The 22,871-nt window shown below is 34.4% G+C and overlaps 2 protein-coding genes and 1 long non-coding RNA gene across 3 annotated transcripts; 1 reads left to right on the top strand and 2 right to left on the bottom strand.

The window, feature by feature from the left end:
- The first annotated feature begins 1,213 nt into the window (after nt 1-1,213).
- Nucleotides 1,214-3,790, top strand: LOC127719641 (uncharacterized). Its single transcript, XR_007990439.1, has 3 exons — nt 1,214-1,344; nt 1,683-1,746; nt 3,508-3,790. It is a non-coding gene; the product is annotated as an uncharacterized LOC127719641 (long non-coding RNA).
- Nucleotides 3,791-14,648: 10,858 nt separating this feature from the next.
- Nucleotides 14,649-19,538, bottom strand: LOC127719633 (uncharacterized). Its single transcript, XM_052225856.1, has 2 exons — nt 16,246-19,538; nt 14,649-16,105 (listed from the first exon to the last, which is right to left on the bottom strand). The coding sequence occupies exon 1, from the start codon at nt 18,320-18,322 to the stop codon at nt 16,607-16,609; it is 1,716 nt and encodes a 571-aa protein (XP_052081816.1). The 5' UTR covers nt 18,323-19,538; the 3' UTR covers nt 14,649-16,105; nt 16,246-16,606.
- A 9-nt stretch (nt 19,539-19,547) lies between these two features.
- Nucleotides 19,548-22,646, bottom strand: LOC127719634 (uncharacterized). Its single transcript, XM_052225857.1, has 2 exons — nt 22,325-22,646; nt 19,548-22,184 (listed from the first exon to the last, which is right to left on the bottom strand). Exon 2 carries the CDS (start codon nt 21,533-21,535, stop codon nt 20,066-20,068), a length of 1,470 nt encoding a protein of 489 aa, XP_052081817.1. The 5' UTR covers nt 21,536-22,184; nt 22,325-22,646; the 3' UTR covers nt 19,548-20,065.
- Nucleotides 22,647-22,871: the final 225 nt, after the last annotated feature.

Here is a 22,871-nt window from a genome sequence, read left to right as displayed (position 1 = left end):
AAGAGACCTGCAGAAAGAAATTACATTATTAAAAAGAGACGCCAAAAAAAATATTGAAGAGACATACAAAAGGTAATGACAATATTGAAGAGATACTAGTATGCAGAAGGTTAATGACAATATTTAGGTGGCTTTGGGTCTGAAATAAAATCCATAGAATTTTCTAACCATTTGTCAAACTGAAGTTTTTATCATATAAAAAAGAAGATGTTTGTATGATTGCCAATGAGACAACTCTCCACAAGAGACTAAATGAAATCATGCTTTTTTTTCAAAAATATAATAAAAAGTATTGGTCATCAAACTTTTGTTTCATGCTAGAGGTTGTGCAATATTGTCAGATTTTGTATAATTTATGCATGGAAATCCAATTTTGTGTGATATAAAGAAAACTTCACCAAAGAATTTTAAGATAAAATGTGAGAAGAGAGCTCTTAAAACATGCTTTAAGATAAGAAAAAGAAAAACTGGGTTCACCGAACTTGTTTTCTTGCTACATATTAGAATATGTAAATTCACAGCTTTTTCTATTATAAAATAACTTTATCTGAGTTATCTCCCCTACTATCTAAGTTATCTCCCCTTATTTGGCAAAGTTAAAAAATAGAATGAAACACAAATATTTTGTTTTTTTAGAAAATACAGTCGTGAATATGATAAAACACATAATTTTTCTACATTTACATTGAAAGACTTACACATGAATCAAATAATACTCTCTAAATTTGTACATTTCAGTAAAGATCTAGACCAACTGTTATCTGCTATTTCAAAATCCAATACGGAGAAAGGCACCCGAGCCATCTTATAGAGACATGCATAACGAAATGACAGAATTGAAGAGACATGCATAAGAAAATGACACTATCATGACTATAGAGGGGAACTGCAGATTGAAATGACAATATTGAAGAGAAATGCAGATGGAAATGACAATATAAAATAGACATGCAAAAGGATATGACAATTTTAAAGAGACATGAAAAAGGAAATGACAATGTTAAAAAGACATGAAAAAAATGACAATATTGAAGAGACATGCAGAAGGAAATGACATTATTGAAGAGACCTGCAAAAGAAAATGACAATATTAAAGAGAAAAGCAACCAACAGGAAATGCCAAAATATCAGCAAATAAAAATAAATCAAAATGTTTTCACACCTTTGTTTATCATTTTAATATTTAGAACTAACCGTTCACTTACCAGGAAAACCGACCCATCCCAAAAGGATATCGTGTAACAGTTCATATATCCTTTATCCTTTTCCGCTTTACTTTATTTACTATATATAGACCACCAGATGCTACTCGTTTGTATTAAGAATTTTGTGATATAAATACAGGTATGTTAAATGAACTGCATGTTCATGCAAAAATGATTATTATTACAAGTCAAATTTTCTAGTTAATGTCGATCTGAGTCAATTTTTCTTGATGAACTTGCAATTGTTTAACCAATATATAATTTACAAGGTATAATAACCAACAGGACTATTTTTGTGAATATTCGAACGATAAAAAGGAACAAACTGCTATTTTTATATAATAAACTTCAATCTGAAATCTGACCTATTTGGCTACTCGGTATTGTTTGGGATCAAATTACCTTTGAATTTCAGACAGTTGAGAGTGAGTTGAATGTGTTTACATAAAAATATTCATTGCGATTTTATTTTTACAGGACCACCTTGGCTGCAATATGAGAGCCTACATTGGTGTTTGTTTCATCTTATTATGTTTGACAGGTACGTAAATCGATCCGTACTGACAACATTTACCATGAATAATTGTAAATAATTAGAGATTTTGTTTCCCTTTGAAATAAAAATAGATCAGGAATTCACTATTCTTATTCACTACATATTAACATGGTTTTTAATACGCAGCCATCATTCATATCTTAATTGTTGTTTTCGTCGAAAGCCATGCCTATTCTAACCAACCGCGTCCTGATTCGGCCTCAGGGAATAAAGATGATCTCCGTGACAACACGACAGGAGAGTCTGTATACACCAATTTTTCTCCGTCCGTATTGTAAGCGCTCTAGAACATTTGTACTTTGCTAAATATATAAACAAGACAAGGTTAAGACAAATAATAGCTACAAATTGAAATTTGAACCACGATGTTTGGTATGAAATATGTAAGACTTATTTAAATATAAGAACATCATTGTAAAAGGTCTAGAATTATTTTGTTTTGTCAGATTTAGATATTTATTTCGGATTTTTATACACAAGTATCTAATCAGCAGTAGGATGCTCGGTGTTTAGTATTACGTCCATTTTCACTGAAATAGTACACATTTTTGTTTAGGGTCCAGCTGAAGCCCGCCTCCGGGTGCGGGATTTTCTCGCTGTGTTGAAGACCTTTACATTGCCATAGGTAGATTGGCTGTTTTCTGCCCTATGTTCGTGTTGTTGTCTCTTTGACACATTCCCCATTTCCATTCTCAATTTTAACGTTTCGAACCGGTTCAATCTACTACCAGGTCTACTTTTTTACATTTGGTTCTAGCTTCATTACTACTCTTAAATTGATACATATAAGTTAGATATAAGCTCTATTGCAGATATTTATTTTTTTTTTTGGTATGAAAACGATATTTGCCTGAGACTGTGTACTTGATAGTTTTCATCTAAAATACGTTTCAACAGAACAGTAACGAATAGAATCACTTGACATAAACAAGTTTTCGCCCTTAATAAAAGGACATTGAAATAATAAGCAAATAAAATAATCCATTCTGTATAGTACGAAATTTTCGATGCAGAAGATGTACCAAGCATTTATCATTTAAACATTCAATTAGCTCTTATAACTATAATTGTAGTGATTGTTAGAACGATAAGTCTTGCTCGTTAATAACATTGAAAGGTACAAACTTACCATGTGCGTTTCGATAAACAATAGTTTTACAGTGATACTCGAGATCTTTAATTATAAAATAACCATCAATAGATGATATGGAACAAAAATATAGTCAAACATGGAACAGGATTCATGCCTGGGGAGATAAATTCTTTAATTTCAAAAAATTTAATCACTGAAATTTCATAAAATACTACTAAACAGTATTTAGCTACTTATGATACCCTGTGAAATTAACAGTTCACAACTACAGGTAGCGATAAAGCAGTATCATAAAGAATGTTTAATTTGAAAATGTCTTTCAAAGGTTGTTATGTTGAAGTGTCTTCTCAGAAATGCTGCTAAACTATCCCATGTTGGCTCCTTTTCTGTCAATACTACATGAGAGTAAACAATCAATATGTCAATGAGACAGCTATGTTATACATCAACACCCCACAACACAAACACAAAAGAGTTAAGATTGCAAAATACAGTCAATGAAATCGGATGTAAAAGATTCACCATTTTAATTTTACTAAGTCTATTTATGTAAGTATGTACACTTTGAAACTAAAAATAACATTTCTGAATTTATATTCGTTACTTGATACATACAATATTGTTTTAAAAATTGACTTTAAATTGTCTTATAGGATTTGAGTATACTGACGCTGCAAAAAAGTGTTTTAGTATGGTTGACTGTGGAATCTTTGCTGGTGGTTGCAGGCCATACTGTGTTGAAAAATTGTGTGTCGGTAATGCCGAATGCGTCGGAAATATGGAATGCTGCTGTGGTGGTTGTATTTTTGGATAATTAGAAGGGACATAAAGACCAAGAGGAATATTTACCAACTTATCTGCCAAAAATAAAGCATACAATTTGAAAATGGTTTTATCAGTATATTGAGAGATAGTAAATGAAATCAATTGTAATAATGCCTACAACATAATTTCACGGATGCTAGTATTTAAGTTCGTTCATTGATTATGTTGATTGTATTTATCCAATTAAACTTGAAATGAAAGATATTACATACGATCAGGTCTGCTCCAGATCTCGACCTGTTCGTTAAATTATTAGACAAAAAAGAGAAATAACACCATAATGGCAATAAAAAAACCCATCTCGTATTATATCTGAAAGCAAATTTGAGCTCATGGTTAAGATTGTTGTTAAAAGATAGGTGTGTCATTGTTTGGTCATCTGTGACACGTATATTTTATATAGGTTATTCACATAAAGACTGTTTCAAGATACTCAAAAATTGTAGACTCTTACGCAATCCCTGTAGTATGGCATCATATACTATTTTTGGTCTGTTTGTGGCTTGTGATCTCTTACAAAATGTGGTTTTCAAATACAGATGTGCCTGTTTAACATGTTATCGAAACTCATACTTTTATAACTCTTAATTTTTAATCATTAGACATATATATGTATATTTTGTTGACTATGTATACGTATCTTGACCTGAACTATCAATAAGAAAAACTTATACTTTAAATAATTATAAGTTTTACAACATTTCAATTGGAGATTTGTTTAGCATTGTAGGGTAAAAGCCTGAAATCTTATCGTTAATTTCGAAGTGTACCAGGGTTATCTTCTATGCATTGTGTATATATAAGAAGAAGTGTTAATATTGCCTATTACACAACTCTCCCCTAAAGACCTAATGACGCAGAAGTTTACCAATGTGTTATCTAATAGCTAATGATCATGCAATTCGGTCAATATCGTGATAACATATTTTGACTATAACCCTTGAGAGCTTGATTTTATTGGATTGACAATAAATCACAGTGAACAAATTAGTCCGTCATGTTCACATTAAATCAGTAAGATCTCCATGTTCACAATGAACCAATTGCGTCCTGAACAGGCATGACATATTGTCACTCGACATTAAACTTGAGAATGGAAATGAGGAATGTTAAAGAGACAACAATCCGGTCAAAGAGCAGAAAACAGGCTAAGGCCACAAATAGGTCTTCAACACAGTGAGAAAATCAGCTGGCCCCTAAAAAGAAGCTGGCAGTATCCTTGAACTTCACTTTCCGTTCTGTAAAGGGTGTTCTATTACTGATTGATTTAAAGTTAAGTGACAATGTTTATCGCATCATGAAATAATAGATACAACAGATATTTTTAGTTCTGCCTCAAGTCTAATATCTGGAAAATAGGAATGAGGGTCGATTGAGACAAAACATCACGACCAAAATATGATTTTGGATTACCAACTTGGAACTTTCCATTTCAGTAGCCAGAAGTACAAATGTATATCCCTATTGATATTTTATTTCAGAGCATTCCTCATCAAGATTTTGTTTTTGATTGATGGTTGCTGCTTATAAGGAAAATATGAAAATGACCCATCCAACTGGTGAAGTTTTAGTAATTCCTCCGGATATTGTATGGACAACATTACGAGTTGGTTGACGGTTATGGTATATATGTTTGACAGGTGGAGTCGGTAGCGTCGGATGTGTCCTAAATGTTACTCACACTCCCGTTCTGTTTTATTCACCTGTGATATCACTTAGATTCCTGGAATTGGTATTTGCGTGAATTGAGGCATCAGTAGTTTACCGCTGTTCAATAGTCATAAATCGATTTAGCGAAAACAAATCCAGGTTACAAACCAAAACCAATCTACCTTCTGTGGAGAAAAATCCCTGTTCAGAGCACCTGATATCACTCTCGGCTTTTTGCTCAGTGTTTAGCATCTTTATTGTGTTTTACACCCTATTATTTGTTATTTGGTTTTTGTCGAGCCTGCGACTTTTGTCGCAGAAAGCTCGACATAGGGATAGTGATCCGGCGGCGGCGGCGGCGGCGGCGGCGTTAGCTAACTTCTTAAAAGCTTTATATTTTAGAAGGTGGAAGGTCTGGATGCTTCATACTTTGTATATGGATGCCTCATGTTACGAAGTTTCCGTCAGTCACATGTCCAATGTCCTTGACCTCATTTTCATGGTTCAGTGACTACTTGAAAAAAAAGTTATGATTTTTTGTAATGTTAGATTCTCTCTTATTATAAGTAATAGGATAACTATATTTGGTATGTGCGTACCTTGCAAGGTCCTCATGCCAGTCAGACAGTTTTCACTTCACCTCGACCTCATTTCATGGATCAGTGAACAAGGTTAAGTTTTGGTGGTCAAGTCCATCTCTCAGATACTATAAGCAATAGGTCTAGTATATTCGGTGTATGGAAGGACTGTAAGGTGTACATGTCCAACTGGCAGGTGTCATCTGACCTTGACCTCATTTTCATGGTTCAGTGGTTATAGTTAAGTTTTTGTGTTTTGGTCTGTTTTTCTTATACTGTATGCCATAGGTCTACTATATTTGGTGTATGGAATGATTGTAAGGTGTACATGTCTAGCGGGCAGGTGTGATCTGACCTTGACCTCATTTTCATGGTTCAGTGGTCAAAGTTAAGTTTTTGAGTTTTGGTCTTTTTTTCTAATACTATATGCAATAGTTCAACTATATTTGGTATGTGCGTACCTTGCAAGGTCCTCATGCCCGTCACACAGTTTTCACTTGACCTCGACCTCATTTCATGGATCAATGAACAAGGTTAAGTTTTGGTGGTCAAGTCCATATCTCAGATACTATAAGCAATAGGTCTAGTATATTCGGTGTATGGAAGGACTGTAAGGTGTACATGTCCAACTGGCAGGTGTCATCTGACCTTGACCTCATTTTCATGGTTCAGTGGTCAAAGTTAAGTTTTTGAGTTTTGGTCTTTTTTTCTAATACTTTATGCAATAGGTCATCTATATTTGGTGTATGGAAATATTTTATGATGTACCTGTCAGTCTTGCAGGTTTTATTTGACCTTGACCTCATTTTCACGGTTCATTGCTCAGTGTTAAGTTTTTGTGTTTTGGTCTGTTTTTCTAATACTATAAGCAATAGGTCAACTATATTTGTTGTATGGAAGGATTGCAAGCTGTAGTACATGTCTGCCTGGCATTGTTCATCTGACCTTGACCTCATTTTCTTGGTTCATTGGTCAATGTATAGTTTTCTTGGTTAAGTCTGTATCTTAGAAACTATAAACAATAGGTCAACTATATTTAGTGTATTGAATGATTGTAAGGTGTACATGTATTTCTTGTTTTGTTTATATGACCTTGACCTCATTTTCTTGAATCATGTTAAGTGTATGTGATAGTTGTAGTAAAGCTTTAAATTTAGGACTATCAACATTATATCAATGATTAGTAAAGAAGGCGAGACATTTCAGCGTGTGCACTCTTGTTTAATTGAGGTTGGGGTATGGCGTTGTTAGATTGTCTTTGACTTATGATTTTTAATATTCCTGTGGTATCTCCTACCTCTCTATTAAACTAAACATCGAATGTTAAAATCCTATTTACAACCTGACATCTTTCGCAAAACAATTGAAAATGACCAGCTAACATTATCTCATCTTTGAATGAACAGAAAAGGGACGATGAAATGTTCCCGTCTTTATACTAGATACCTAAACTATAACATGTATAACTGTAAGTGGATACAGGATTTATTATCTGGTTGTCTTCATTTTTTACTAAGAATCTTGCTTAAATTCTTACTACAATTTTTTCTACCGTTTAAGATGAGCTTAAAACAAATGCTTATGAGGTATATTAACCAATCAGTTAAATTCTGATGATTTACTAAGACAATTTTATCGCAATCATTGCAATTTTTGAGTTTTATCACAAATTTAGATTTTTCTACGATTTTTATTCTTGATAATGATTTTCAATTAAATTCGAATTTAAATTACATTTTAAAAGATCATTTATGGCATCCTTGGATAGTACACTATGAATAACATACGATGTATGAACCCAAGCAACTTGATTCTTCGTGGCAGTATATCTGCCTTTCAAATGTTTCTTAACCTTTCTGGTGAGCAAAAATTGATTAACGACAGGTTATCAGTCCTATATGTTGGTTTTTTGTTTATTTGGTTTTTGTTTGGTAGTTTTCTGTTACGTTTCAATATAGTGTGTCCGTTTGTAGGATTTGGAACCCCTTTATTTATATCATAATCCTCACAGAAACAAGTAAAGGAATACAAATGTTAAACGTAAATAGAAAGGTTATTATGTGTATCCTACTAAATATTACAAAAAGTATTATTCAATTATCTCCCTTTGTATGATGATCTATCAGATCGATGCAGCTCACATAAGGATGTGTTAAGGTGGTACCTAACACTACAGGGAGATAACTCTGTAAAAATCAACTAAACGTTTTAATCACGTTGTATTGTTGTAGGAAATATTAAGCTTCTCAATGATCAAAATTAGTGTTTGTCAAACTGCTATATAACCAATGAAATTTTTCTGATAAAGTGTTGGTTCAAATTTTTTGAAATTTTTATTTTTTTGTCAAAGGGTCAAAGTAAACATTTTGTCAAAATTTTATGAAAATTAAACGAGCCAAATTAATATTAGTCAAGGTGTTGGGTACCACCTAAACGCATACAAAAAAGAAATTATGAGTGAAAGTAATGAATACTTGGTAATTCTTCAAACAATGTTTCTTTAATTTTGTTAATACGAAACGTCGGATAATTGTTGTTGTTCAATGTGTATTCTGTGCATTTGATCATTGAATGTTAGGTGTGTTCAATCATTCATTGATTAAATATTAAGATAACACGATACCGAATCGCATATCTCCCGATATTTAAATGTTTGACACTCTTTTACATTTATTCGAGTATATGAAATAAAAATGGGAGGTCACCATTTTTTGTTATTTTGTAATTTATTAATGAAACATCAATCTTGGCGACACATTTACATAGATATATAGGGAAATCCTTCTTTAACCTTTTTAGATTTTTCAATGGATGGCTAGTTTCTGATATACGAAGAAAGACTAAAAACTAACATAATATCCAGCACTGTATCCTGAATCCATGCATGTATAGAAACACATATGTCACTATCCTTGTTTTTTAACATACATTTCTTGAAAGTTGACCAATACGCTTAGGATTTGACAGAAAACGTTTGACGTTAGTAATACAGATTAACGGTACTTTTATTCAGAGTTATTGAAAAACATTTTAACGGGATCTGAAAGGTGTTTGTTATTTTCTTTTCATTCCCCGTGTCGTAAACATCCTACAACTTCAATATAAAATTCTACTGAGCTATTTTTTCAGTGGATGCCTATTTTCTTATATACGGAGAAAGACTAAAAACTAACATAATATACAGGATTGTATACTGAATCCATGCACTTTGAACTATAATGGTTTATTTTTATAAATTGTGACTTGGGTAGAGAGTTGTCTCATTGGCACTCGTTCTAATATATATAAAAAAGAAGATGTGGTATGATTGCTAATGAGACAACTCTCCACAAGAGACCAAATGACACAGAAATTAACAACTATAGGTCACCGTACGGCCTTCAACAATGAGCAACGCCAATACCGCATAGTCAGCTATCAAAGGCCCCGAAATGACAAATGTAAATTAATTGAAACGAGAAAACTAACGGCCTTATTTATGTACAACAAATGAACGAAAAACAAATATGTAACACATCAACAAACGACAATCACTGAATTACAGGCTCCTGACTTGGAGATGAGGCGGGGTTAAACAGGTTATTGCATGTATTGGTAATATAATAGTGTTGTTTAAAATTATGTAGTCGAGTGTTAAAAAGTACTGAACCAATACCGCAAAGTACGCTATACAAAGCCCTAAAAATAACAAATGTAAAACAATTCGCCCGAGAAGTTAAGTGCCTGATTTATATACAGCAACAACCGACAACCATTGAATAACAGGCTCCTGACCTAGAACAGGCACATAGAGAATGTGGAAGGACAAAAAATGATTGCTGGCACCAAACCCTCCGGCCCCTTTACTTCGGATAGTGGTGTAACGGTAAGACACGAGAACCAAACAAATCCTGTGTCGAAGACTATCAATAAGTACTTATTCAACATCAAATGGATTAAGTAAAAGAAGGCATTAACAGTCATGCCAATGGAAATGGGGAAACCCAGCGAGAAAATCCCGCACCCGGAGGTGGTTCCCAGCTGGCCCCTAAACAAAACTGTGTACTAGTTCAGAGAAAATGGAGGTCACACTAAACTCCAAAACAAATAAATGAACTAAAATTAAAAAAACGTACAAAAAAAGGTAAGCGGCTCCTGACTTAGGACAGGCGCAAAAATGCGGCAGTCTGTATGTTATCGTAAAACAAACAAAAATAGAACATTGTTGTTCAAAATAACCAAATGTATTGTTGTCAAATTTATCTTTTACGCCATTTCAACATCGCGTATTTCAGACCATCATACATATAAAAAAAGAAGATGTGGTATGATTGCCAATGAAACATATTTTCACCAGAGACAAAATGACACATAAATTAACAACTATAGGTAACCCTACGGCCTTCAATAATCAGCAAATCCCATACTGCATAGTCAGGCCCCGAAATGGCAAATGTAAAACAATTTAAACAAAAAAATTAACAACCTAAATAATGTACCAAAAAACTGAACGAAAAACATATAAATATAAGTAACACAGCAACAAAAGACAACCACCGAATTACAGTCTCCTGACTTGGGACAGGCACTTACATACAGACTTTGGTGGGGTTAAACATGTTAGCGGGATCCACAACCTCCTGACTTGGGACAGGCACATACATAAAGATTGTGGCGGGGTTAAACATGTTAGCGGGATCGCAACCCTCCCCTAACCCGGAACAGTGGAATTAGAGTACATCATAAGAAAGAACTATAAAAATCAGTTGAAAAAGCCTGAACTTATCAGATGGATACAAATAGAAATACATCTAATATCTGAAATCATACATGAACTTCTTAGGAAGAAAGATAAGAAGTTAGCAATATCCTTTAACTTTACTTTCCGCTATAGAGATGATGTTCTCTCATTAAATAATTCTAAATCTGGTGACTTTGTTGAACGCATCTATTCCATCGAACTAGAGATAAAGGATACAACAGATACAGTTAAGTCTGCCTCTTATCTTGACTGACATCTAGAAATTGGCAATGGGGGTCGGTTGAAAACAAAACTTTACGACAAAAGAGATGATTTTAGCTTCCCAATTGTAAATTTTCCATTTCTATGTAGCAACATTCCAGCAGCGCCTGCATACGGAGTATATATCTCCCAATTGTATTTCCTATCACAATTTCCTTGATAGAGGGTTGCTGCTCACAAGGAAGCTATTAAACCAAGAGTTTCAAATGTTGAAGTTGAAATCATCCCTTCATGAATTTTACGGACGCCATCACGAGTTGGTTGACTGTTATGGAATAATCGTTTCACAGATGATATCGGATATGTTCCTCTTGTCGTAACTACTATCCCCTTCCCTTTTCACGAATGGGACCTACCGAATTAGACTATTTATTGGGTTTGAGCAACACAACGGGTGCCACATGTGGAGCAGGATCTGCTTACCCTTCTGGAGCACCTGAGATCACCCCCAGTTTTTGGTGGGGTTCGTGTTGCTTAGTCTTTAGTTTTCTATGTTGTGTCTTGTGTACTATTATTTGTCTGTTAGTCTTTTCCTTTTTTAGCCATGGCGTTGTCAATTTATTTTCGATCTATTAGTTTGACTGTTCCTCTGGTATCTTTCGCCCCTCTTCTTTAACAAAACAGAGAGTGAAAGTGGCCGGGTACTTGTACATCCCAACACGAAATTTAAAAAAACACTAAGTATAGATCTGAGAGTACTCGTACTCGCAGTTACTGACAGTTAGTTCAAAACCAATAAAAACTAATAAAAAGATAATGCATCTAAGACTTAATTATCAAACAATACACATCCACATCCAATAAATTTAGTGTCAAGACGTCATTATACGTTTTTTTAACATTCGTGTTAGCTCAACAGTTAATATAAACAAAGTTTTGTTAATTGTATTACTGAAGGTCGGATCGTACTAATGAGTTCGTATTATGTTATGACTCAGAACATATTAATTAAAAGTAAAAAGAAACATGCCATATAATAAGTATAATATATGTATGAAACAAACTTTTGTTTTTGTATTCATTCCTGGAGCGCATCCATATTGAGTACGTATATCTATGATGAGTTTTTTTAATATATGCAAGAATTTCATGATCTATCCTGATGTATGATAGAGGGTGTTGTTTACAAGAAATTTACTAACCGGGAGGTGGAGTAGGTGGATTTGTTAATACAGCCGTCGCTAATTTGTCACGGATGTTCTAGTCCTTCTGAATGCCATGACTGGTGGTGAGGAAAATACTTTTTTTCAAATTGGAGTCATTCTCTATAATTTTCCAATGCTTTCGAACAATGGTTAACATATTTTTAAAATCAGGATGGTAAGTGAGTACAAGAGGTGTTAAGTTGTCTCCTTTGTTCTTATCCTTGTACACCAGAAGTTCTTGGCGGCTAGATTTTTTTGCTTTTTTGAAAGCTGTATCAATGCTGTTGTTATTGTATCCTCGAATAACTAGATGTTTACGTAGTTGTCCAAGTCTAGCATTTTGCTTATTTTCAGCATATTCTCTTGATTTGCAATGCTTGGCTTAAAGGGATACCACCGGAGCAGTATTTAGGATGGCAACTGTTTGGAGAGAGAAATTGATGTTTGTCTGTTTTCTTCGTATGGAGATCTTTTATAATGGTTCCATTTTGGATGTTACTCGTAGTATCAAGGAAGTTTATTTTCTCCATTGATGTTTCGTGTGTAAATTTAATTGAATGGTGGAAAGAGTTACAGTGTTCTAGAAATTCATTCAGATGGTCTTGTGAATCTGTCCATTTGAAATCAATATCGTCAATAAATCGAAACCATGATAATGGCTGGTATGGAGCACTGGCCACGAGGCGTTTTTCAAGTTGGCCCAAAAATATGTTGGCATATGACGGGGCCATTTTTGTAACCATACTAGTGCTGTCTATCTTTATATAGTGTTTGTCATTGAAAGAGAAGTTGTTGTTCTCCAGCAGTAGTAGCAGAAGTGTAACCAGGCACTCAGTTGGAGGATTTGTGTCACTACGATTGTTCCATACCTCTGCACACGTTGCAATTCCTCCGTCTTGTGGAATATTGGTATATAAAGAAGACACGTCCATAGATGCGAGTATAGCATTGTTTGGTTAAGGATTAAGGCTTTCCATTTTCTTTAAATAATCAGTCGAATCCTGAATGTAAGAGGGGAGTTCTTCAACATGAGGTCTTGTGATGGTCTACAAATTCAGATATCTTTTCATTTGAGTGACTGTTTGCTGAAACAATAGGTCAGACCTCACGTAGTTAATAAATGACTCCAAGTTTTCGTTTTTACTTTTTGGTGGTTTCCATGAACTTTTATTCCTAAATGTTGTGATGAACGTGACTTCTTCATTGTCTACAGTTTCTGAATCTGTTAATCCGGCTTCTTCAAGAAGATTCTTGCCTCTATTGTAGAAAAAATCTATCAAACGTAAACGTCTGGCGAATTGGTCTAAGTCCTCGTCTAGCTGAAAGTTTTTTACATCTGATGGGACAGGAAAGAAGTTTAATATATATTTATATATCAGTGCCTATATATAATTCTACCATGACGTTCTTCAAACGCTTTGAGTACACACCCGTGTTATCGCTCAGGGTAAAATATTTGTCATCAAGGGCCAACCCGTGGTAAAATCACGATATATTCAATCCCCCATGAATTATATGTAAGTGATAAAGAGAATAGATACAGGAAAGATAACAAATGATTAATTATACAGCATCGTCCTTTATATCTCTGTAATATTGACCAATGGACGTTGCAAACATCAACCGAAAATTTCGTAATTGAATAAATAATCTAGAACTTCATCCAAACTTTGATTTTTTTAAAAGGCAACAAACTTCATGTACAATGAGCTGCAATAGTTTCTTAACTGCATCCGATTTCACCTGGATAGATACACGCTCGATGAAACAAGTTTGTCTTGCGAAATTTTGCGTTTATTTTTCATCGTATTGTAAATATTTTTAACATTTAATACTTACATACTAAATAGTGTGTTAAAATTACATTCTCAGGTAATTTATAATATATATAAGCAAATTAATAAAAGATAATAACGTTTCAATTCATCACATTTACTAGCGCTTTCACTGCTTTTACAGATCTTCAGGTAATAAATACATATAACACTTATGTATACAAGTCACATTACCTAAAGATCTGTAAAAGCATCGAAAGCGCTAGAAAATGTGATGAACTGAAACCGCTATTACCTTTTATTAATTTTTTTATATGTTACCAGCATACGGATTCTACTTTTCTTTATATATATTGAAAAGTTATAAATTTTGTTCACGCTGTACATAAGATATGAAAAAAATAAGGCTGAAAAAGTGCTAAATATTTATATTCAATATGAATTTTCACATTTTGTTTATTAAGAAATCTAATTGTTCAAAAATGTTCTCAATAGTTTCCTATCGGTTTCACTGTTTCACAGATATTCATGGATATGGTTGCCAGCGACGTCGTCAGGGGTAACGTCTATTAGCGATACCATTATTTAATCCTGAACGTCATAATATAGTACAACGTAGGTATTTAAAACGAAAGTGAAAGTACATAATTATAAAAAAAAAGAAATGCCTTCCGGATTCTCATTTCATATATTCAATTTAGGACGGTATTTCTTAATTTCTATATATATATATATATATATATATAAGGGTATAAATATGTTCGTCAGAAACTACATTGTAGAAATGGGATAGATATTGCAATCCTACCTTCCGTTGTGATTTTTTCATGCATTGTTTTCTTTTTTATTCTACGAAAGATTAAAAAAAAAAAGAAACTAGAATTTTGTGTTGTCATCATGTGTACAGTAACAGAGATACAAATGTATGTGCGTATTACATTCAATCTTTCAATCTTTATTATTACACAATGTTCATCAATTTCAGTTCTTGTATCTGTTGCATGTAAATAACATGAATTTAATATACAGCATATTGGTGATTTACCTATGAATGAAATTAACACTCAATCTTTTCATGATTTACCTTGATCAAGAACGCTAAAACCTAAAGATTTGTTAAGCCAGGGTTCTATAAAACATAAACACGAGCTTATCCAGTGTTTTTCGTTGAATGCTGTATGTCGTAGATATTTTCCGTGTATTGTTTAAGTATACACCAGACCGTTTGTTTGCATTTTTGACTAGTCACAACTTGTCTTCCCGAGGCCTTTAAAGCTTAAAACGGTAGGAGACTACTTTCCATTTAGAGCTTATAAACCAAGATGTGAACAACTACAAATCACCATATGACCTCCAACACTGAGCAAAACGTAAACCGTATAGTTAGCGAACAAAGGCCCTAGAATAAAAACAATTATAACAAATCATAATTAGAAGAGAAATACAACAAGTGGAACAATAACCGAAAAATAATTATTGCATGCATGAACCCACAACCCCTAGATTATAGGCATCTCTAGTTGGGTTAGGCATATAGAATAAGCGGATAATTCCAAGCCTTAAACGGTAGTGGATCAGGGGAAAGAAGATATCAAGAGTATGAATGGGGCAATTGAAAATCAAAAGTTAAATAAATCACATAACGACATGGCCACAAATTTCAAACGATAATAAAACCAACAATATATAGTGTAAATGATCTCAGTACAGAAGAACTGACAATTGATCTGATGATAGTCCCTGGGTCTAACAAGTTTACTAGCAACGATATCGACCGTGTCCGAAGTTTTTTTTCTAATTTTAACTTCATAAGGAACCCTGAAACCCATATTTTCAAAGCCACCTTGGATTATTTAAATACGCAAAAACGTTTGGGTACTGTATATAGCCAAATTCATCTTAGGTCACTTAAAATAGCAATCAAAACATTTTACACGGATTCTGTATTAAGATGTTATTAGAATTAGAACTTACATTTTTTTTTTTATGTAGTTTTATCTTTCATTGATATAGCAAAAAACTTATCATCATTACGAGTAATCTGTACATTTTATACGTGACTGTTTACTACACTGAATTAAGAAAATACATCTTTGCAGATCACAATTCTAGTTAAAATGGCCGATATTGCTCTCAACTCACTGAAATCTATTTTTCTGCCATTGACAGACATATGGTCAGTGTTCTTGAATTGTTCGACGTCAAATTCAAACTGTGTACTGTATGAAGATAATTCGTCAAAGGCTGTAACTTTTTATTGTAAATGATGTTTCAACCTAAAAATACACAATATGACAATATTCAAATAACACACAAGTCACAAGTTATATATATGTTGACATCGCGATTGATAACAGTTAATAGACACAATAATCAGTTCAAACACTCGATAAACAAAAATGGTGATATCACTTACGCATTGACGGCCTATTTCATATCAATCATTTGCTATTAACTTGTTGGTTTTCCAGGAAGAACAAAACAAGTTCAAAAACCATTCCAGGGTTAATCGAGAAAGGGGAAAGTAACGAGTCTGTATACTGTACTTTTCTACTCATAATAATACCTCCATTATTTGGAATACCACTTCTTTAACGTATACTGTACTTTATCACATCATCAGTTCAGGATAAATCCGTCATAAAATCAATACTAATATCGGAAATGTTATCAGATTAAAATAATCGCCATACAATCCAAAATTAATTATCAATCAAAGTTATAATGTGTATCGATCCGATACATTCCCCGCCATAAAGTTTCTGTGAAGTTACATCTCATTTGTTACTAATTTGTTCTTCAACTGGAAGCAACACTACAATTCTGTATGCAGATCTTCGGATCAATAAGTCCTGAGTTCCGGTGTATTTAGTTCCAGGTCCAATGTTCTTGTATCGAACGGTTACATCCCTTGTCACACCATCTCTACTTGACTTTGCTTCAACTATTTGTCCTAATTTCCAATTACTACGAAATGAATTATTGTCCTGTACAAGAACAAGGTCCAAAACTTGAAGGTTCCGCTTACTGATATGCCATTTTTGCCTAATAATTAGCGATGGAAAATAATCTCTGTGCCATTTTCTCCAAAATGTATTAACTACTTGTTGCACGAATTTCCAACGTTTTTTGAAATTGTCTGATTCATCCCAATGTCCTACTGGCACATTCGAAGATGCTCTTCCAAGAATAAGATCATTCGGACATAAGTAAGTTCCCTCGTTCGGATCAGACGTTGAAGTTCCTATAGGTCGCTCATTCAAAATGTTGGCTACTTCAAATAACACGGTTTGTTGTTCAGAAAATGTCATGATTGACTGTCCAATGGCAAGACTCAAACTTTTCTTGACAGATTTAATCAATGCTTCACTGCATCCATTTTCCCAAGGAGCGTCAGCTGCTTTCGTGAATTCCCATTCCATGCCATTACCGTTCCCAAACATTTTGATCGTATCCCAATGCCAATTGTGTATCACTTCCTTTAGTTCCTTACTAGCTGATACTAGTTGTGATCCAAGATCCGACCTTATTTTCTTAGGATATCCTCTTACAGATGTGAATCGTCGTAAAACCATAATAAAACTACTAGTATCGTATCCATCAGCGAGATCCACATACACAGCTCTACTGTTCATGCAATTGAACAGTACGCCATATGCTTTTCCATGAGTGCGCCCCTTAATGGTATCCTTGATTGTAAGAGGTCCAAAGAGGTCAACTGAACAGTACGAAAACGCTGGTGACGGTTGAAGTCGTTCCAAAGGTAATGGTCCCATTTGTTGTCCAATACATTTGTTATCTCGCCTTCGACATATAACGCACTTTTTCCTAATCATTGAAATGGATTTGCGCACCTTTGGTATCCAGAATTTGCTTCTCACTTTAGCTAATGTTACATCTACTCCTGCGTGATCCTGATCATGTACTGACTTTAAATATAACCACACATAATGCCTTTTATTAGGTAACAGCATTAAATCAGTTCTGTTCCAAGTAGCTTTCAGCCAATCAGCTAATCTTTTACCAACAACAACTATACCCGCCTCATTCTTTTCTGGAGATAGTCTTCGAAAGGTCTTTGTCCAATCATCCGAAATGTCTCTTTGTAAATATCTAATCCATTTAAGTGCTGCAGCATTTTGACTTTCGGCAGTTATACCAATTGAAGCACCTTTGAATGATTTCGTAGTGACGGTACGCATCAGTATGCATGTTTCTCGCAAAAGTTTTGAATATGAAGAAATGTTTTCCAGTTTAACATCTTCAAAATCCAAACCAGACATTGTATTAGTCATCTTCTTGATGTCAGATGGCATAACAATACCTATCGTGTCGGGTAACTCGTCATTACCTAAATTACAATCTTGCCTTAAAGGCCACTTGTCTATTGGATCATTCAAAAATTTAGGTCCATTTTTCCATATTGAGTTCTTAACCAAATCATTAGATGTAATCCTTGTCGCGAGGTCCGCTGCATTGAATTCACTTGGCATCCACTACCAATCGGATGGTTCAGTCTTATTTTGAATTTCTGCTACCCTTGTAGCAACAAATGTGCCGAATCCATAACTCTCTCGTTGAATTTGTGCCCTAACAATCATCGAATCGACTATGTGTATAACACGACTAAATTTGTAATCCATCTCCTCGACTAACTTTTGTCTAATTCTAGCTGCCAATACAGCTCCACATAATTTCAGTCTTGGAACAGACATCTGTTTAGTTTGTGCTATACGGTTCTTTGCTATCACTAATCGTGATTCAAATCCTCCGTGTGCTGTTTCCCATCTGACATATGCACATGTTCCATAAGCTAATTTACTTCCATCCAAAAATATGACTAGCATGGGATTCCCAACAGCATTATCGGGTTTTAAACATCTGTGAAATTTCAACTGTTCTATGTCGAAAAGCTCTTTGAAAAAATCCATCCATTCTAATCGTGATTCTGCTGACATGGCATAATCCCATCGAGAATTGACTAGACCTTGTCATTCGTATTGTTTTATATGCATAGCTTTCGCATGAGAACTTTAGCCGCTAAAGTATACGGAGTAGCAAGTCCTAACGGATCATATACACTAGCAACTTGGCTGAGTACCATTCGAGGAGTTAATGATGTAGGTACGCTACTTTCAATCTGTGATTTCGTTATATTTTCTCCTTTCCGAACATTCTTGTACTTAGGAGAAAAATTAATCTTCACCTTGAAATCAAACAAGTCTTGTTTTGGATCCCACCTCATTCCGAGAATTTTTTCATGTGCAAATTCATCTAAATCAACCTCCACGGATTCACCACTATCTTGGGATTGTAATGTACTGCCGCATTTTTCATTTCCAGATATAATCCAATGTTTAATGCGGAAACCTCCACATGCCAGCATTTTCTCGGTCTGCTGGGTTATCAAACGAGCATTATCTACACTTTCAACTGACTGTAATATATCATCTACATAACTGTTTCTTATCACCATTTTTGATGCATCTGGGTAGATGTGTTGATACATTTTTGCTGTTTGATGTAATGCAAGTGTCGAAATCGCTCCACTCGGTCTGTCGCCAAAAGTAACTGTTAACAATGCAAAGTGATCTGGATCTCTGTGTGTTTCTAAATTTCTCCACACAAATCGGTGTGTGTGCTGATCTAACGGCGAAAGTCTTATCGCATTGTACATTTTTGAAATGTCACCAGCCAAGGCTATGGATTCTTCTCACAAATCATTGATCACATTGGACCCTTTCGTCCAATAGTCATTGAGAGTGTGTCCCATATAAGATGACGAGGAGTTAAACACAATTCTTAATGGTGTCGACTTTGATTCGGGTTTTAACACCTCGTGATGTGGTATGTAATGTACCGGACCGCTATGAATCTCCATCTCCTCCTTCGTCAATTTTCTTGCTATGCCACGTTTCACCATATCCATAATCTGTTCATCGTAGGCACTTGCATATTCTAATGAATTTCGAAGTAGTCGTTTTTCAGTAGATCCAAGTCTTGATACGGCTGACTTCACGTTATTTGGAAGGTTGTTTTGATTTTTTATCCAGGGGTAATTTACTATCCATTGCTTTTGATTCTTCATCATGTGTCATGCCTGATTTAATGATATTTAATTCTCTCTCCTCCCTTATACTGTGTTGTGATTGTCCTATAGCACATTTGACACACTTACATGAACAACATTTTAATGTGGTTTGTTTCCCGGGTCCTTCTATGTCAAAAAATGAATCTTATTTGTCCTTAATACTGTCTTTGTCCAATACATGAATATCATTTAAAGGAATGGTTTTCCCGGATGCCCAGTAAATACGGACTATGCCATGGTTTGACAATTTTGGCACTTCTAGAAGTGGATGGCTGCCACGAATGCAGTACCCAAACTGATTTCTCATTAACTGTAGATTTCCAATTTGTTCTTCTTTATTGGGCATTAAAATACAACAATCTGTGCCGATCAATATGTCTACTTGGCCAGTTGGCCTTTGAATGTCATTCTTGTTGATACCTTTGAACAGTTGGTTGACTCTACTCATATCAACTCTTGCAACCTCGGCTGTAACTTCCTCCATGCCATATGCTTTTATTGTCCATATTTTTCCTCTAAGGTCAGTCAAAGGTATTACATACTCTTTACTTTGTACGTGCTCGGTTACATTTCCAACCTTCGTCACAGATAATGTTATATCTTGTCCAGATAACCCTAATCGTTTAGCAGTTTTGTGTGTGATCAGTGACATGTTCGCTCCAGGGTCCCAAAGTGTTGTCAACGACATGTCCTTACACTGAACTGAACTGATCATTAATAGTACTCCATTCTTGTTCTTGTCATCGTTTATCACTTGTGAAGAGTTATGAAAGGATATGCCATCCATGTGTGCAGTGTGCAAATTTTTGTGATGAATTTTCCCACATGTTTGATGAAGCTCATTTTGTATGTCACAAGGTTTACGGCTGTGACAATGTCTTGACAAATGTCCTATCTTTAGACAACTGAAACATCCACCATTTTTTCTCACTAAATCAACCTTCGTCTGACTATCTAATCTCGCAAATATAGAACAATCACCTATTTCATGATTATCTGATTTGTGATACCAACACTTAAACTTCCCTTCTGTATTTCTATTTGTACCGGTATATTTGTCTGAATTGTATCGATTTGTCGGTTTGTTTGACATTTCTTGCGCTACCTGTGCAAGACCTTCAACAACCTGTTTCATCACTTGCTGGTTCTCTTGTAATTGCACTTGTAAGGGATCTACAGCTACACCATTATTATTCTCGTCATTTTCTGATTCATTTGCATCAAAAGTATTTATCTTTCCCTTTGCTGTTCCATATTCACGCAAATCAGACTCCATGTACTCTAGAGCACTTTTTTCCTCTAATAAAAAGTTTAAGAATTCTTTGAAACTCAGTGGAATACTTTTCGATTCTGTCTTCTGCTTTCGTAATGCCCATTCACGTTTTTGTATAGGCGGTAGGAGTTTTTCTATCTGACTCACCATAGTTGCTGTGTTCATCTCTGCTTCGAGGTTCATACGTTTTAAATCAAGCCAATATTTCTCGACAGTTTCTACTACCGAAATAAACTTCATGTTGTCACCTTCTTGAACATTCTTTAATCTTTTCAATTCATTTAATATGTGATCGATCAATTTCTCTGCTCTGCCATATTTCATATCAAGACGCCGAAACATTTCCTCGAAATCATTGTCAACACCTTTCACGACAGTTAATGCTTCACCAATTTAACATTGCTTCAGAGCATATGGATCTTTACCGTATGACGATAGCATGTGTCTTTCATAATCCACTTTGAAACTTGGATAATCACGAATGCTGCCAGCAAAAATAGGAGCCTCTAATTTTTTTACCCTAAACGTTTCAGTATCTTTATTTTTCTTAGCATGCTTCATTGAGTTTTGTTCCTTTAACTTACTGTACTGTTCATGTTTTATCTTTTGTCTTAGATTCTCACACAATGATCTTGATTTACAAAGTTCTCGGTACATACCAGTTAGATCATGATTAAGTTCATTTATCTTTGGTTTGTCTTCTTCACTTTCAGAATCAAATGTTTCTAAAAATACCTCATGTCTTGCTTCTAGTTCTGTATATGCTGTTTCCAAATCTTGAAGTATTTTTTCAACCACAATTGTCCCTAACTCATCTTGTATTCCTTCTAGTAAACGACCATTTATTCTATAAAATCTCCCTTTGGCCGTACTTCTTTTCTTTTTTGTTAACCTTTTGTGATCAGCATCAACAGACATCTTGCCTTGCGTTGAAATGTACGAAAATAATTCGTCAAAGGCTGTAACTTTTTATTGTAAATGATGTTTCAACCTAAAAATACACAATATGACAATATTCAAATAACACACAAGTCACAAGTTATATATATGTTGACATCGCGATTGATAACAGTTAATAGACACAATAATCAGTTCAAACACTCGATAAACAATAATGTTGATATCACTTACGCATTGACGGCCTATTTCATATCAATCATTTGCTATTAACTTGTTGGTTTTCCAGGAAGAACAAAACAAGTTCAAAAACCATTCCAGGGTTAATCGAGAAAGGGGAAAGAAACGAGTCTGTATTCTGTACTTTTCTACTCATAATAATACCTCCATTATTTGGAGTACCACTTCTTTAATGTATACTGTACTTTATCACATCATCAGTTCAGGATAAATCCGTCATAAAATCAATACTAATATCGGAAATGTTTTCAGATTAAAATAATCGCCATACAATCCAAAATTAATTATCAATCAAAGTTATAATGTTTATCGATCCGATACAGTGTACTACGTCATTGCATGAGACACATGTTTCAGGAAAAATCTAAAATGGGTTGTGCATAAGACCAAGGAAGCCACATATACATAATGTTCGGGGCATCAAAACCAAAATCATTCTTAACAATACAGCCATTGTCGTTTACGGTAATGTTGTTCGTATAGAGTTGCAATTCTAACTACACTGCATTTTGATAATATGGGATTTGGAGATTTACATTTT

This window comes from Mytilus californianus, unplaced genomic scaffold (assembly GCF_021869535.1).
Source record: "Mytilus californianus isolate M0D057914Y unplaced genomic scaffold, xbMytCali1.0.p SCAF_11, whole genome shotgun sequence".
NCBI classification, from domain to species: Eukaryota; Metazoa; Mollusca; class Bivalvia; order Mytilida; family Mytilidae; genus Mytilus; species Mytilus californianus.
This window is presented reverse-complemented; position numbering and strand designations above follow the sequence as displayed.

Bases quoted from the DNA above. Each gene is read 5' to 3' on its own strand.
- LOC127719634 (XM_052225857.1), bottom strand. From the start codon at position 21,535: ATGTTTCGGCGTCTTGATATGAAATATGGCAGAGCAGAGAAATTGATC.
- LOC127719633 (XM_052225856.1), bottom strand. From the start codon at position 18,322: ATGCCAAGTGAATTCAATGCAGCGGACCTCGCGACAAGGATTACATCT.